This window comes from Lampris incognitus, chromosome 3, assembly GCF_029633865.1.
Source record: "Lampris incognitus isolate fLamInc1 chromosome 3, fLamInc1.hap2, whole genome shotgun sequence".
Classification (NCBI taxonomy): domain Eukaryota; kingdom Metazoa; phylum Chordata; class Actinopteri; order Lampriformes; family Lampridae; genus Lampris; species Lampris incognitus.
This window is the reverse complement of record NC_079213.1, coordinates 79798548-79816080: the sequence shown is the minus strand read 5'-3', so window position 1 is coordinate 79816080 and position 17533 is coordinate 79798548. Positions and strand designations below refer to the sequence as shown.

Sequence of the window (17533 nt, the reverse complement as noted above, 5' to 3'; positions counted from 1 at the left end):
CATCAACAAGGCATTTTCACCCACAGAACTGCCGCTCACTGGATATTTTCTCTTTTTTGGACCATTATCTGTAAACCCTAGAGATGGTTGTGCGTGAAAATTCCAGTAGATCAGCAGTTTCTGAAATACTCAGACCAGCCCGTCTGGCACCAACAACCATGCCACGTTCAAAGTCACTTAAATCACCTTTCTCCCCCATTCTGATGCTCGGTTTGAACTGCAGCAGATCGTCTTGACCATGTCTACATGCCTAAATGCATTGAGTTGCTGCCATGTGATTGGCTGATTAGAAATTTGTGTTAACAAGCAGTTGGACAGGTGTGCCTAATAAAGTGGCCGGTGAGTGTATATATATATATCTCAATTGGATTGCTCTAAATTTAGATGAATAGCTTCTTGATGTAACTGTGTTTAGTGAAGCTTTGCATTAACCTCTTGTTCCCCCCCAGGCGGTGAAGAATGAAGTAAATGTGCCATGTCTGAAGAACTTTGTGGAGATGCTGTACCAGACAACCTTTGACCTTAGCTCCAGGAAAAAGCATTCTCTCGTAATGAGTTCAACCCCCCCCAACCCTCACCTGCTCTTTTCTCACCTTCTGCTCTTAACTTAACTCTCCCCACCTCTTTCCTCCCTTACCCAGCATTCATTACCCCGTGCCATTTTGCTTGCACACTGACATAGTTTATCTCTTCAGGCTCTGTATCCCCTGGTGACGTGCCTCCTCTGTGTCAGTCAGAAGCAGTTCTTCCTCAACAACTGGCACATCTTCCTCCAGAACTGCCTCTCGCACCTGAAGGTACTGCTACCTTTAACTTTACAAAGCTCCCAGTCCAGTCTTAGAAAAGTTTTTTTAGCAACTAAAAACAGACTAGCAGCTCTGTCTTACACACGCTTAATGCAAGTGTCTTTTGTAGTTTCAGACCAACCCAGTTGTCATTTTCCTGTCCAGCACCCATGTTTAAATTGCATATGTACTTGTGCCCATATGAGTACCCATGGGTGTGTTGGTCTTAAAATGAGGTGCGGTCAGGAGCATTTTTGGCATATTGCTATCTTGAGGTAGCGGAAAGCGATTGCACGATTCACCAAATAACATTTGGTCTTAAGTCAATGGCGCAGTATTAACTGTTATTTTAAGGGCGCAATATTGAGGTAGTAATATGCACCTACATAGGTGGGAGCACAACTTTCCTACGACTTGGCAAATCTGCCATTTTAAAAGCAATTTTAAAGGGAATGGGAAATGAAACTGATTGGTTTATTTCATGTTACACCCAGAACACACCTATGATCAATTAAGAGATTTAGTAAAACCCGTCTGTACCATGCGCCTTACTTTGCGCTCAGATTATCCACCGTTAGGGGCATCTGGGTGGTGTGGAAGTCTATTCCGTTGCCTGCCAGCACGGGGATCGCCGGTTCAAATCCCCGCGTTACCTCGGGCTTGGTCAGGCAGCCCTACAGACACAATTGGCTGTGTCTGCAGGTGGGAAGCCGGATGTGGGTATATGTCCTGGTCGCTGCACTAGCGCCTCCTCTGGTCAATCGGGGCGCCTGTTCAGGGGGGAGGGGGAACTGGGGGGAATAGCGTGATCCTCCCGCATGCTACGACCCCCTGGCGAAACTCCTCACTGTCCGATGAAAAGAAGCAGCTAGCGACTCAACATGCATCGAAGGGAGCATGTGGTAGTTTGCAGCCCTCCCTGGATCGGCAGAGGGGGGTGGAGCAGCGACCAGGACGGCTCGGAAGAGTGGGGTAATTGGCCGGATACAATTGGGGATAAAAAGTAGGAAAAAAATCCAAAAAAGAAAAAGATTATCCACCTTTAAACTAACAAAGGTGGATTTGGACATTTCCTAAATGGACTCGCACCATGCGCTTATATCGTTAAAATATAGCCCAAGGACTGAGTTCTTTAGGCCCTGATGTACCTTCAATGTTTGATAATCTGAAGTCTTCTGACTCTCATGTATAGAAAAGTTGCAGTGAAATTTTGCTGCTTTTGTTATTAGAGTAAATCTAATTTAATTCCTTCAATTACTTACACACTAGTGATTCGGTTGTTAGCTCTACTTTGTTTTCTTTAATTGTAAATTGAAAATGCATCATTAGGATTATGACATTCCGGTTGATATGTGCGTCATGGCAATGTTGACAGAAGTTTTGGTTGTGTTTGCTCTGTCGTTCTGTCCAAAGATCATCATGTACTTTCCATTCTGTGACCAACAACCAGATCTGGATAGGAATAGCACTTGATTTGATAAGTCTAGAATAGAGCCACTTTAAAATTAACAAGCAGTGAGGTTTGCAGAAGAATTGTTCAAATTTACCAGGGAAATTCTGATTTCTTGGGACTATTGGACTAAATGAAAACACAATGCAAATGATCAGTGCTACTCTTTGGTCAAAGTATGTTTTATTTTGTCATCACAGCTATTTTTAAAACGATGTGCTCATGAGTTAATGTCTTGGAACAAAAGTCTAGACTGAAACAAATGGAAGTGTACTTCACATGTGAGATGCAATGTCAAGTGCTGTTCTGACCCAGGTCCGCTATAACATCCCTGGTAAGCCAATCGCAAACCGATCAAGCCAATCCTCTTCCTGTCCTGTTCTGTTGTGGAGTTAATTAAGCCCTGAGACACTACAGTGCTGTGTGACTGACTGACTTGACTGACTGTCTTCTCCTCGCATTGATTATCCTTTGTTGAGATGAGTGTTACATCTTGTGGTGGACAAAGTCTTGTAATTCCCTTTGCTTCTTTGTGATGGTCAGTCCCTGTGGCGTTGAATGACACTTGGTGATCTCAGGCAGTAATCTGATTGGGCTGCTCTCTGAACATTTTGATCGCATAAGATTCCCTTTCATCCATAAATAAAATCAGCATCCTAAATTGAATCTATGTTGTGGAAGTAATTTTCCTGGTTTTTGTAATTGCTCTTTAGTTTAGTGGTGATTGCAAGTGAATGAATTGGGGTTTGTTGTTCGTCCCACTATTTTAACCCTGTAACTGTTCTTAAAATCTAATTTTGTTAAGGCTGATTGAAAACCTGGTGGATTAAGAAGTTGATTACTTTGCAGAATATGATCCTCACAGGGTTAAAGTAAAGCCACTTAATTAGTGAGGGAGCTAGACATAATCATGGCATTAGATAGACTGCTAATTCATTTCAGTCTAGTTGCTTGTTGATTCTGCATGTGGAATTTCAACATAATACTTTTGCTCCCTTTCATGCACATCCTTAATATTTTCCTCATCCTTTCTGCACGTTCCCTGCTCTTTAGCCCAATTTCTTTATGTTTCTGTCCCGTCTTATGTTTTGTCCGCTATACCAGCCACAACGCACTTTTTAACTTTGGAATCACTCATTTTTATGTTTGGATTATTTTGCCTTTAATTAATTGGAAAAACACAATTGGTTATGTTCTTATTATTTATGAACTGTGACATAACCTTCATAACACGCTACTGATACATTTCATAATTTGTCTTGTACACAGCATTTCTCTGCAACACCTAAAGCCCTACTAATTCGCTTGGTGTAATATTGACAAGACTTTGGCTACTTTGTGGACTGCTCTTGTCATGTTTGCATTTTCTATTGTGTGTTGGCTCCGTTTTCCTCTAACCTGCACGTCTCCCCTTCCCATACCCCACACTCTGTCTCCTGTCATTTTGTCTCTTTCTCACGTTGACTTGCTCCAGATGCCGTCTAACAACAGCATCCGAAAGCAGATTGAGACACTGCAGGTGAGTTTGTATGGCATCAGTGACCTGGTCCCACTACTTCATGAAGGTCACCTGACCAGGAAGTAGGAGTAGATCTGCCCCCTCATCTAATTGGGCAGTGAGTCTTAAGGACCTTACTGTCCTCTTAAACAGCAGTGTGATTTAATAGGTGTTCTATAAAGAGAGTAACTAGAGTAATGTGCAAATTAGTTGCAAATTGCTTTCAGTTGTGATGTTGCCTTGTGCTTTGTAGTAAAGCTGTTTACTCTTCGTCAGCATCTGTGATGAATGACTTTGCTCCCCAGTGTGTAGTTGCAAGTAGAACGCAGTGCTGTTTGTGTCAGTGGAGTGGACCTCTTCATCATCCTTCTTGTTAACAGACACATGTTTAATTTTCTTCGAGAGGTTTTTGTGAATGTTGTCATTTATAGGGCCCATTTGGCTATCAAGGAATTTGGTGTTTTTGTAGTCTAATCCGGCAGCAGTGCGTGTTTATTTTTTTTCCTCTATACTGAGTTGGTAACAGGCTGGTCCCAGTTACACCCTGTTCTCTTATCCCGTTTCCTTACGTGGTCTTGCATCTTTGCATTCACATCCCCTGCCTACAGGAGGAAAGTTCACAGCAGTAGCCATGAAAGAATCCTTTTTATCATCAGTTGACTGTTTAGATTGGAGTGCACATTTTGTTTGCTTGTGTTCAGCGGACTGACTTACCGTTTGACTTCATACTTTGGTTGCAGACTGAAAGATCAGAAGATACAGTGCAGTACTTCTGTACTGAGCTGTTGGTACATACTTTCCAATCTAGAACAGTGCAGTGTAAAAAAAAAGGAGAGAAAATGACAAGATTTGTATTCAGTGACATGAAAAGATGTACTTAATTGGCTCAGAAGAGTCTTAAGTACAGCTATTGAACAGCACCCCTGGAGCTAGAAAGGATGCAGTGTCTCGCTTAAGAATAGTTCAGCTTGGTGGATGTTTGCCTGCTGAAATAGGGGTTTGACCTGGGTTCTCCAGTTGAAGGGCAGTTTTCTTACTCACTATGCCACCTTGCTGCCTATAAAGCAGTGCTACACTGTCTCAAGCAATTACCAATTATATTGCCAATAGAGATTTCAATGATCCTAAAGCTTCTTTATCAATAGGTGGGAGTTAGAATTGTTTCTCTGTCTCTCTCTCTCTCTCTCACACACACACACACACACACACACACACACACACACACACACACACACACACACACACGGCTTGTGCTGATTGGTGATAGGATCGTATATCGGCGATTGAAGGGATGGTTTTTCCTATGCCTATATTAAGGCGATTTTAACTAACTTACTATCAAAACTAATGTTATAAGAATAACCTCTAGAATCTGCACCCTACTGTGCCTTTAGAGATGTTTCTGGTGGAGCGGCATGTCTGCCCGCTGAGCCCCGTTAATCAGCATGAGTGACGAGTTAATTTCAAATCCTTAATTACGAACTAGTTTGCCGTCTCTTCTCCATGGATCTGACACCCCACATCTCTGTTCTCCATATGCCTGCCAACCAAAACTTTGCTCTGCGCTCCATAAGTGTAGTTAACATAATGGGTATGATTTGGATTGTGATATGGTAAACGGAACATGATGGTGTGATATTGTCGCACCAAGCACAGACACATAGACTTTTAAAAGGGAGTCATTGTGTGAATAGAGGAGACATTGCTATTAAATAGATTCTTTTTAATGTTTGAATACTTTAAAATGTTCACACTCCTCTATAAACTCTCACGGATCCCTGGCGATCTTGAGCAGCCACAATTGGACGATATGAAAATAGAAACGATTGCCCAACTCACACACACACACACACACACACACACACACACACACACACACACACACACACAGTCATCCATCAATGACTTTGCAAATCTCTTACATGCTGAGGCTGAAAACCTGTCATTTGTAGGGCTGTGCGATATGACCAAAATCTCATATCCCAGTATAGGTCTTTTCATATCCCAATAGCGATACATATCACAGTGTAGCACATTTTCTGTAAAATCAATAAATAAATAGTTTTTAGTCCATGCCCCCCCCCACCCGGCGTGTGCATATGGTGAGGCAGCCCCACCCTTGCTGAACCACAGAGAGCAGAGGAGAGTAGCACGACTATAAATGACAGCAAAATGCAGTAGATACTCTCGCATTGAGCTGAAATGAAATGAGTGCACGTAAATTTGGTGAATAACATAAACAAGGCTCAGCGTTTACGGTTTTTATTTTTCAAAGCCATCCAGCAGGCCGAATTTTGCCACAAGAGGACACTGTTACATAACCTCACACGAACAGGAACAACTTTTGGATCCGTGGAAACATAAAATCCGGGTGAAAATCAGTTTAAAAATCTGGGCATTTTTCGGTGAAAATTGGTAAAAACCGAAAACGCTGAGCCTTGAACATAAATAAACATAGTCTCTACTGCATTTTGGTGTCATTTATGGTCACGTTAGTTTCTCATCTCTGCACTCTGTTTCACTGCGGGCAGGGCTCAGCCCCTCCACACACGGAGCTCAGCGGAGCGGCGGAGAGACAGACTGTGGTGGAGAGTTGATGACAACTACACTAGTTACATTACCGTAATTGCATAAAAGCTTTGAATCAAAAGCCAATAAGAGTCTTTTATTAATTTAATCCATACAAAAGATGAACAGGCGGGGCATCTGGGTAGTGTGGCGGTCTATTCCATTGCCTACCAACACAGGGAACGCCGGTTCAAATCCCCGTGTTAACTCCGGCTTGGTCAGGCGTCCCTACAGACCCAATTGGCCGTGTCTGCAGGTAGGAAGCCGGATGTGGGTATGTGTCCTGGTCGCTGCACTAGCGCATGATCCATGATCCTGCTACGTCCCCCTGGCGAAACTAAAGAGTAAAGAGTGATTTGTGACACAACGAAATAAACGATAAGAACATAATAAGAAACGATACATGTTTTCTATTGTCACACAATATATATCATCATATCGCACAGCCTTAGTCATTTGTATGACTTTCTACTTTTTTTCCCCTTTAGACCAGTGTAGTTGCCCTGTCTTTCAACCAGGTAAGTAACAGAGGTGTCAGTTATTTCGATTCTTGACATCTTCTCTTTGATCCACAGAACAAAGACCCCAAAATGTCTCGTGTGGCACTGGAGTCGCTGTACAGACTGCTCTGGGTCTACATTATCAGGATTAAGTGTGAGAGCAACACTGTCACACAGAGGTTAGTACCAGGTGGCCATCGCACTAAGCACTCATAATCCCAGTTTCTTGCATCAGACACTGTCAAATGGGATTCATTTAAATGACGGGCTCTCATCATTAAACATGTTATTTTGAATCTTATTCTCTTCTCAATTCCTAGTCGACTACTCAGCATTGTTTCAGCACTTTTCCCTAAAGGCTCCCGCAGCGTTGTGCCCAGGGACACACCCCTAAACATCTTCGTCAAGATCATCCAGTTCATAGCTCAGGTAGGCCTGGACTATGAGCTGATTGCCCTGAATCATATAGCTGAGCTGAAACAGTAGAGCCTAAAGTAGCTGTATTCTTAAAAATGGCTGGTCAATTTGGATGTTTCTTTAGGAAAGACTGGATTTTGCTATGAAGGAGATCATCTATGACCTCCTGTGTGTGGGCAAATCTCATAAAACCTTTACCATCAACCCAGAGGTGAGAGTAAAAGATGACTTGTTTTCTCACTGTAATCCAAGTTTCAGCACTCCACTCCATCCTCTTGCCTCCCCCTCTGTATCTCTGAACTCAAGGCCTCTCGCATATATTCTGAATTCTTTTATCATTATTTCTGCCCTTTCAGAGGATGAATATTGGTCTGCGGGCCTTCCTGGTGATTGCTGACAGCCTACAGCAGAAAGATGGGGAGCCCCCTATGCCTACTACAGGGGTAATCATGCCCTCTGGTAACACCCTGCGGGTTAAAAAGATCTTCCTCAACACCACACTCACTGATGAAGAAGCCAAGGTCATAGGTAGGTCATGGGTATATGCTTTGCTTTTATCTGCCCTGCATCTTGTTTCACTGTACTGTGAGTGTAACCTGTCTGGTGTTTTCAGGTATGTCACTATACTACCCACAAGTCAGAAAAGCCTTAGATAACATCCTGCGCCATCTGGACAAGGAGGTGGGCCGCTCCATGAGTATGACCAATGTGCAGATGTCCAATAAGGAGCCAGAGGACATGATCACGTAAGTGTATGCTACCTAGCGTGAATACAGAGGTTTATTAATATATTACTGTGCATGCATCTGCTTGTCTGCCCTCCCACCGACCCGTATAAGCTGTTTGTTGTGTTGCAGAGGAGAGAGGAAGCCGAAGATCGACCTTTTCCGCACGTGCGTTGCAGCAATCCCAAGACTGATCCCAGATGGCATGAGCAGACAAGACCTTATAGAGCTTCTGGCCAAGTAATCAACTCCCTTGGTTCTACTCATAAAACACATTGCTACAAAAAACATCTCACTTACATAGTCTTCCATCTGCACACTCTTCAAACTCCTTCTCCCCTCCCTTTTTCCTCAGACTGACCATCCACATGGACGAGGAGCTACGTGGCCTAGCCTTCACCACTTTGCAGGCCCTGATGGTGGACTTCCCAGAGTGGCGTGAAGATGTGTTATCAGGTTTTGTCTACTTTATTGTGCGAGAAGTGACAGACGTGCACTCCACACTGCTAGACAACGCTGTCAAGATGCTGCTGCAGCTCATCAGCCAGTGGAGGCTGGCAGTGCAAAGCAGCAACAAGAGCCATGATGCACAGGTGGGCAGAGGAGTTTTAGTGGTTGTGCATCAGTGCTTTTCCTTATGTAGCTTTCAATTTTGCTTAGCTATGTTATTATCTCTCAATCGCTGTGCTGTGGTTCAGAGTGTTTTGTAACTGGATCCTCTTTATTCTAACAGGGCCCGGGGAGTGGTCATTCTCTGTCCCTGGAGCGTACTCCCCTGATGAGTGTGCTGCATGTGGTGGAGGGGCTGGCACTGGTGGTGCTTTGCAGCTGTCGCCCTGGCACACGCAGGCTGGCTGTCAATGTCCTCAGGGAGGTCCGTGCCCTGCACACGGCGCTGGGCATGGCCAAGGTAAATATAATGAAGACATACAACTGCTTGTTGTGTGTGGCTAAACTCAAGTACAAGTTTTGGTCACATGTGCCTATTTCTACTGGATGTGTTTATTGCAGCTGATACTTACTTTCCCCCACAATTTATGTATTGTTGTCTCTCCCTTCCTCTCTCTCTTTGTCTTAGGGAGATGAGGAGTTGGCCATTGATGTGATGGATAGATTAAGTGCATCTGTGTTGGAGAGCTTTATCCATCTCACAGGGGCCGACCAGGTGAAGATGCTTTGGCTTTTATTACAATTTATTGTGCATTCCTCAAACATACTCACACACACAAACACTCACTGTGAGACTCACCCTCGTTGTCTCCCTCTTCTCTCCCCTGCAGACCAACCTGCTGTACTGTCCCAGTGGAATTGACCTTCAGGCACTAGCAGAGTGGAGCTCATCTCCCATCAGCCACCAGTTCGATGTAGTTAGCCCCTCTCACATCTGGGTGTTTGCCCATGTAACACAGGGCCAGGACCCCTGGGTCATCAGCCTGTCCAGCTACCTTCGCCAGGAGCACTTGCCTAAGTACTGCCCAACCTCTCTCAACTACGCCTGGATGTTTGCCTACACCCGACTGCAGCTACTGTCTCCACAAGTTGACATCAAGTAAATTTCCTCAGGGCCTTGCTCACCTGTTGTTTTTCTCTCTTTCCTTGTGTGTGTGTGTGTGTGTGTGTGTGTGTGTGTGTGTGTGTGTGTGTGTGTGTGTGTGTGTGTGTGTGTGTGTGTGTGTGTGTGTGTGTGTGTGTGTGTGTGTGTGTGTGTGTGTGTTAGCCTTTGTAGGGGCTTGGGTTATGGTGGTTGATGATGATAAAATGTTTGAGTAGGGTTGGGGTCAGCTTGTACAGGGAAGTTGAGTTGAAGACATTTCACCAGATAATATCTGTAAGCATTAGATTTTTGAAGCCCACCGGAGGGGATGCTCAAAGCAGAGAGCAAACATACATTTGGTACTCATTTAGCAGTGGTGTTTGAGAAAAAGAATGATGGCTCTTTTGCGCGTTTTCACTTTGTTTCAGTTCATTATAGAAAAACACTCAGCTGAGTATCCTGAGCCAGCTCTCTTCTCATGAGATTAACAGGAAGGGAATTTGATGTGTAATGTGTAAGGGGCCGTTCAGATGTTGTGTCTAAAAATGTATGGAAAACACCAGCCTTGCTGTTTTCATTGTATTATCCAAGGTGTTTGGGAGGTTGCACTACTGTCATGCCTGCTGTTACTGAGCAATCAAAAGCTGCATGCTGTGATGACATAAGTTATCACAACACAAAATGTGATAGTTGGTCCAAATCACAAGCGGTCTGCAGCGGTCTGTTGATTTGGCCATTTCATGAGGAAAAGTTGAAGCAATTTTGCAGTAAGCCTCGCTGACTAAACTAACTTAACTAAGGAAACTAAGGTCATATGAACTGCGGTGCACTTGCTGCATTCGAAAAAGTTGAGATTTTCCATCTCAGTGATACATGGACATGCCTGAAAAAACAAGTGCGTCACAACGAATGTCTGCCGTGATGGCGTCGCTTTCGGTTTTGAGTGTGGTTGTCACGCGTCTCCATTGAGAATAACGAATTTATGCGTGCAAAAGACATAACATCTGAACGGCTCCTAACCCTGTTTGCAACCATCATACTCTTTCGTAGATATACAGGCCTGTGCAAGTATTCTTATCTAGAAGATTGTAGTTGCAGTCAGCTGCCTGGGGGGTGATGTCATCTTATCTGTCTGTCCATTTGCCCATGCTCTTTAATACCACCTTTTGGTGGATGATGTCATTTTACCAGATATCAGCTATACTTGAGTGTGGTATAGACCTTTTCTGAAAGCAAGTTAATTCTTTTCTGAGCACCCTTTTCTAATAAATTGAGTAGGGGTTGAATGGCAACAAATGACTTGCCATGGTTTTGGTTGTTGTCATATCTGTAACCTCTGACCTGTCCTCTTTCCATCCTATAGCAGCCCCATAAATGCCAAGAAAGTGAACAGTCTTAGCAGCAGCAGTGACTCCTACATTAGTCTCTGGAGAAACTACCTGATTCTCTGCTGCAGCTCTGCCAACTCCTCTCCCTCCGCTTCTTCGTCCTCCTCCACCACCTCGGGCTCCGTCCGCTGCTCCCCGCCTGAGACGCTGGCGTCCACGCCGGACAGCGGCTACAGTTACGATTCAAAGGTCAGAGGGAACAACCCCTACAGATTACAATCTTTTCAAGGCTCCAAATTAGGTCTGGAGAAAAAAATGCAAATGTAGAATTAAGAAATTGACAGTTTTTTTACGGGTATTGAGAAGTTTGGAAATTGCTCAAATATATTTGGAAAAGTATGGAAAAATAGTGTTGTTCTACACATACAACACATTTTCGATTACCAGTTATAGACTCGCTGTCATTTCGCATAATAGGAAATTCGTTGCTGAGAAGAATTTTTTCTTTTTCTTTTTCTTTCTTTCTTTCTTTATTTCTTTTTTTGTTTTTTTTTTTTGTTTTTTTTAGATTACTCTTCAGTAGGCAGTGGCGGATGGGTAAATTTAGCCTTCATTGGATACCACATGATAAATTAATCTGAAACTTGGCCAACATTTGGAAATATAGTCCAGTAATTGCCGCCTGGAAAGTTTGACATTTTTCAATAATAATGATAATTTTCAATCTATTGCAGTAGAAACAGCTTCAAGTAATCACATTTCCTCAGGCAGATATGATCACTAAGAAGCGGTCAATCACTATGAAAAGTTGAGGGTTTTGGTTTTTGGTTTTTTTTTAGGGGGGGGTGTTGGGTTTTTTTTTTTTTCTTCAATGACCATTTAATTGACGTGTACACTTATTAGAAAAATATAATGTAATGAAACAGACAATTTTTCTGTTTTGCTGGATTTAATTGATTGAAATATAGTAAGCTACTATTTGCTATTGTGTTGTAACAAAAAAAATCAGCCACTTCAAACAGGAATTTAAAAATAGGCTATATATTACAGAAACATCGCTTGGCATTGCCCAAAGTAAATTTTTGTATAACAGTAATAATGAAAGAAAGCCTATGCCTTTTTAGGCTGTGTGGTGATTTGAGGGGCGGCTTTTTGGAGCAAAATTGACACCGTTCAACATCATGGTAGTAAGCAATAGTTGAACATTTCAAAGCGACACCAGGTAACTTTTTTTTTAATTTTTTTTTTTACTTACACCAATTTGTCAGCTGTCACAAAGACAATCCAAGGGTCTTTGTTATTATTTTTTTATAGTGTAGCAACAAGATACTTGCAAGCTGTAGTTCGGACAACTTCTGGGTATGAACCTGAGCTGAGAGGTTGAAGCTCTCCAGCCTGGTTACAATTCCTATGTAAATCTTATATAAAATAATTAGAATCCACCTAAAATTGCAGGATATTTGATTCCACCCCCTACCCAACACACAATATGCCACCGAAAACTGCAAAATGTCACCCTAAAAAGACAGAAATTTGAAACGAAGACGAAACAAGTAACAACGCCATGCTGCTACAAGATGAAAACTCCCCAGCTAGCAAGGAGAGCGAGGATAGCGCAGGAGCTAATGCTATCTTAGACAACAACTCTATCTTACAAGTTAGCCAGGAGAGAGAGGATAGCTCAGAAGCTAATGCTATCTTAGACAACAACTCTATCTTACAAGCAATCAATGGTGTGAAGACAGGAGTTTTCATCGAAACTGTATGGCATACTCCCAGACATCAATTGCATTAAAAGCGAGCTGATGAGTTGTCAGATTAGAATCACCAAGACAGGGGAGCGTACATCACAAACCAAAGACGACGTTGCATCCCTACAGAGAAGAGACAAGAGCCGGAAGAGAAAGTTACAAGCTTACCTCAAAACTGGACAGCTATGAGAACAGGAGCAGAAGATCCAATTTACGGATGAGAAATCTACCAGAGTCTGCAGAGGGAACTGATACTTGTGCGTTCCTGGAATCATGGCTTCCTGAAGCCTTGGGTTTGACACCGCTTGCTTCTCATATGGTTATCAAGCATGCCCATTGAGTGTCTGGCCTAAAACCTGTTGGAAATTGTCCTCCCAGACCACTCATCATGAAGTTTCTAAACTACAAAGACAGAGTCCGCATCCAGAATACTGCAAGACAAATGGGTAAAGTCCTCTACAATGGTCGCCAAGTGATGCTGGTCCCTGATGTTTTTGCAGAGCTTCATTAACAACGGAGATGTGATGGAGTCAAACGCAAGCTATGGGGGTTGAATGTCCAGTATGAAATCGTTTTCCTAGTGGAGGTTACATACTATGGTCGGTCTCACTTTTTTTACAACCCATCGGAGACAGAGATCTTCATTACAAAGATACAGAAGAAAGGAGATGGCAAGGACACTATCTGAGCATACTACATATTAGCCTTTGGTGGCGCTGCTGTAACATAACTGTTGAATGACATGTAACACCATAGAAGAAGGCATTCAGTAAAAAGAGTCGAGCTGTATCAACGTGCTATCCATCTGAGTTAATATGACCATGTCATATATGACATGGTCATATGACCATGCCATATATGTATTATTAATTAGATTAACAATGATGAAACACAATAACTCAGACGGATAGCACGTTGATTCTGGTTTGCGTCTGTATTAGACTCACTTCTTGCACAACGGAGGCATGTGGTACTGCAGACTACCACATGCCTCCTCTGATACATGTGGAGTCGCCAGCCATTTCTTTTCACATGACAGTGAGGCGTTTCGCCAGGGGGATGTAGCAGGTGGGAGGATCACACACTAGTGCAGCTAGGAGGCGCTAGTGCAGCAACCACGACACATACCCACATCCAGCTTCCCACCTGCAGACAGCCAATTTGGTCTCTAGGGACGCCTGATCAAGCCGGAGGTATCACGGGATTCGAACCGGTGATCCCTGTGTTGGTAGGCAACACAGGTTTTCCAGGCTTGGTCCCAAACAAAACTCTCGGAACCATAAGGGCAATGCAGGTATCCTCGCCCTGATGTCCTGGCAATTTTGAATTTTAGACGACTGCCAATGAGCCAGTTCCCAGGCAAACTCAACCAATAGCCGTAAGAAAGATTTCTACATTTAACATATTTCCGTTGTGACTTATAAATAGCATTAACTACATTAGCTTTTTGCTCGCTGCTGCTAGTTGTTTGGTAATAGTAAAACTGTAATTTTAGCTGACATTTCAAAGTTCAGCCATATGAAATGATGACGTCGGCTCGAAGTGCATTGATTTTCACCCAAATGGCACGGTGTGCAGCTCAAAGTCCAGACTCTTTTCTAGTCTGGACTTTGATCCCGACTGGGCTAGCACGGGTACCTCCTGCTCCGGCGGCGCTACTAAAAGCGTCCGTCATTGTGCGCACCGAAGGCTGATAGAGCGGTGTCGAGAGCCCTCGGTGGCGGGGGATTCCCCACCTCTGGGGCTTTCTGGGCTTTGTCCCAAACAAAACTCTCAGAATGGATACGAGTCGCCTCACCCAGACGTCCGGGCAGTTTTCAATTTTTGACTACTGCCAATAAGCCAGTTCCCAGGCAAACTTGGTTGGCTATCAAGATAAACAGATTTTACATGAGATAAAAAAACTCTTAGTCAGATGGAATATATCTTTCTGCAAACTTTGATTCGACCTCTGGTATATAATTACATAATAAAAATGTGACAATGTGAACACACTGTAACATCGTATCAGATATTATTGTATGTTTCACAACCACTGCTGTGTCAGCCACTGCCTGTTACAAGCTAACAAAATACATAAACAAATAAAAGATGCTAACTACACTTTTCATTCTGATACGTCTTCTAGTTGCCGATTTTGGTGCCCAGCAGAGTTTGGGTCTGACTGAGGCATAAACACATATGGCTGACTCTCTCTAATGTTTGTTCTAACGCTAGCCATCTTGATGCGCACCACTCTTTCATTGGTGAATCTCGTGCAAGCAGCAGTGGTGGGCGGGACGCTAGGCCCATGATATTTGCGTATTCATAGATCCTGAATGTCTCATGACGGGGAAAGAGTAGATGTGCTTCCAGCCTCTTCAGAGAATTTTTTTTTTACCTTGTGGGAAAACGATATTGAACAGTATATAAATCATCTCAGAATTTTTAAACTTTAAAATGTGTCTGGAGGGGTACTTTAACTCTCCACCTCTCTGAAATGGAATGATTGATCTTTGATAATTGTCATAGAAAGGGTGTATTTCAGTGTTGTGCAACATGTTAGTTTCTAACTCATCTGAATCCTCTACTGACCGTCTTAAAACCTGGAAGGAAGATAAACAGGAGGATATTTCCTTGGGTGACTGGGGTGTGATATGTGATGAGGCACAGATAAACTCTGAATACGAGATTACAATTGCTTCAAGTTCAGCTTTATTGTCATGTGTATTAGAATACAATGAAATTCTTGTGCTCTGGTTCTCTCTGCCTTAAAACAAAGACACCTCCCCCCCCAAAAAAAGACAACAGTACAGACCTACATAAACTATGTACACAATGAATTCATACATTATATACACAATATACAGTACACAATAACGCAACAATGTAAGGTGCATATGGGTGCATCAGCTGTTTAGCAACCTGACTGCCTGTGGAAAAAACTATTACTGAGACAGGTGGTGTGTCATTTGTTGATCCGGTACCGACACAATTGGCCGTATCTGAGGGTGGGAAGCCAGATCTGGGTATGTGTCCTGGTCGCTACACTTGCACCTCCTCTGGTTGATCAGGGTACCTGTTCGAGGGGGAGGGAGAACTGGGGGTAATAGCATGATCCTCCCATGCACTGCATCCCCCTGGCAAAACTTCTCACTGTAATGTGAAAAGAAGCAGCCGGTGACTCCACATGTATCGGAGGAGGCATGTGGTAGTCTGCAGCCCTCCCTGGATCGGCAGAGGGGGTGGAGCAGAGATCGGGACAGCTCAGAAGAGTGGAGTAATTGGCCGGATACAATTGGGGAGAAAAAGAAGGGGGGGGGGTGAAAAAAAAAAGTTTAACTCACATCAGCCTCTATCACCTGTAGATCAACTCCATAGGGTGGGCACTGTGCTACTGGCACTGGGTCCAAGTTGTGAGCTTCAAAGCGAGCGTAAGTGTTGTTAATCTCATCTGGGAGAGAGGCAGAGGTGTTTATAGTCACACCAGGTTTAGATGTATAGTCTGTAATTGCCTTCACCCCCCCCCCCACACACACACACATGTGCCACGAGTCACAGCCACTTTATAGCCATTTTCTAGTTTGTCTGTATATTGTCTTAGCAGCTTTGATGGCTCTCCTTAAGTCATACCTGGATAATTTATTTATTTATTTATTTATTTATTTATTAGCATTCCTTGCCCCCTGATTTAAAAGCAGTGGTAAACTCTCTCAACCTCCGGCAAATGTCGCTGTTAAACAAGGGCTTCTGGTTGGGGTAGGACAGAATAGTCCGTACTGGGATATAATTATCCACACAGAATCTAACATGTCCAGTGACCGATTCACCATACTCATCCAAACTTGAGCCTGAATCCTTAAAGATTGACTGTTGATTCAAACGTCTCTGAAGTTTGAATTTGTGTTCTGTAGTCCAACACTGTACTATCCTCACAGTGGGCTGCATGCACTTCACTTTCCACTTTTAGGCAGGAAGCAAGACCACTGACAGGTTGTCGGATTTCCCAAAGTGAGGTCATGGGATAGACCTGTAAGCTGCCTTGACCATCGAGTAACAGTACGAAGTCTTATTGTCTCTGGTTGGGCAGGTGACATATTGGTAAAATTTTGGTAACACAAATTTCAGGTTACAGTGATTAAAGTCTGCCACCACAAATGAAATGGCCTCAGGGTGCAAGTTCTCCTACCTGCTAATGGCGCCATACAGTTCGTTGTATGTAGACAGCAGTTAACAACATGTAGGGGAATTCCCTTGGGAGATAGAATGGTCTGCACCTTATGGTTAGTTGTTCCAGCACCGGCGGACAGGAATGAGAGACTGTTTCCATGTCAGTGCACCATGAATTGGTAATAAAGACGCATACACCATCTCCCTTTACCTTGCCAGTAATCATCATGGAACGGTCCATGCGGTGCACAGAAAAGCCCTCCAGTTGAATAGCCTTATCAGGTGTATTAGGGTCTAGCGAACTCTGTAAAGCAAAACACACAAGAAGTCCTTTATGTCCCTTTGAGAGCTTATTCGTCAATGAAGTTCGTCCAGCTTGTTTTAAGGGACTGGACGTTAAGACAGCAGTATGCTGTGAATAGGGGGCTGGGTAGGAAGCTGTCATAGCCTCACCAGGGCACCACCTGTTGTACCTCGCCTCTGGCAACGCTGTCTGCCTGTCGCTAGTGGGCACGGCCAAACATCGGTACACAAAAGAGCCACTCATATCTATGGCTCTGTTAGTGACGGGCGTTGGTAAACATCGGGACACAAAGAGCCATGGACATCTATAGCTCTGACAACGACTCCAAGAGGATAAATTCTGAGTTTCATCACCAGCCAGTCAGACTAGCTTCGTCTAGTCAGAAAGGCACGAACTAAGGAAGCCTCTTGGATGAGAGGCGAAACGTCTTCACGGATATATACCAAGTCCAGTTGCACTTGATTCAACTCCTTTGGAGAGTAATTGTTATGCTATGGGGAAGATATTCTAAAATGTAAAAGTGA

At 43.5% G+C, this 17533-nt stretch overlaps 1 protein-coding gene across 4 annotated transcripts in view; it reads left to right on the top strand.

Moving 5' to 3' along the window:
- The window catches only part of fryl (furry homolog, like), an 82474-nt gene that overhangs the window by 33108 nt on the left and 31833 nt on the right, over positions 1 to 17533 (top strand). For 3 of the 4 annotated variants that reach the window (XM_056277721.1, XM_056277719.1, XM_056277720.1), the window contains 13 exons: positions 450 to 548; positions 696 to 797; positions 6877 to 6980; positions 7122 to 7230; positions 7343 to 7429; positions 7575 to 7746; positions 7832 to 7964; positions 8076 to 8183; positions 8299 to 8536; positions 8677 to 8853; positions 9022 to 9108; positions 9224 to 9492; positions 10841 to 11054. In XM_056277721.1, the coding sequence (XP_056133696.1) occupies positions 450 to 548; positions 696 to 797; positions 6877 to 6980; positions 7122 to 7230; positions 7343 to 7429; positions 7575 to 7746; positions 7832 to 7964; positions 8076 to 8183; positions 8299 to 8536; positions 8677 to 8853; positions 9022 to 9108; positions 9224 to 9492; positions 10841 to 11054 (1899 nt within the window). Of the gene's footprint in view, positions 1 to 449; positions 549 to 695; positions 798 to 3709; positions 3755 to 6876; positions 6981 to 7121; positions 7231 to 7342; positions 7430 to 7574; positions 7747 to 7831; positions 7965 to 8075; positions 8184 to 8298; positions 8537 to 8676; positions 8854 to 9021; positions 9109 to 9223; positions 9493 to 10840; positions 11055 to 17533 lie in introns of all 4 variants that reach the window. The other variant, XM_056277718.1, reaches the window with a different exon arrangement.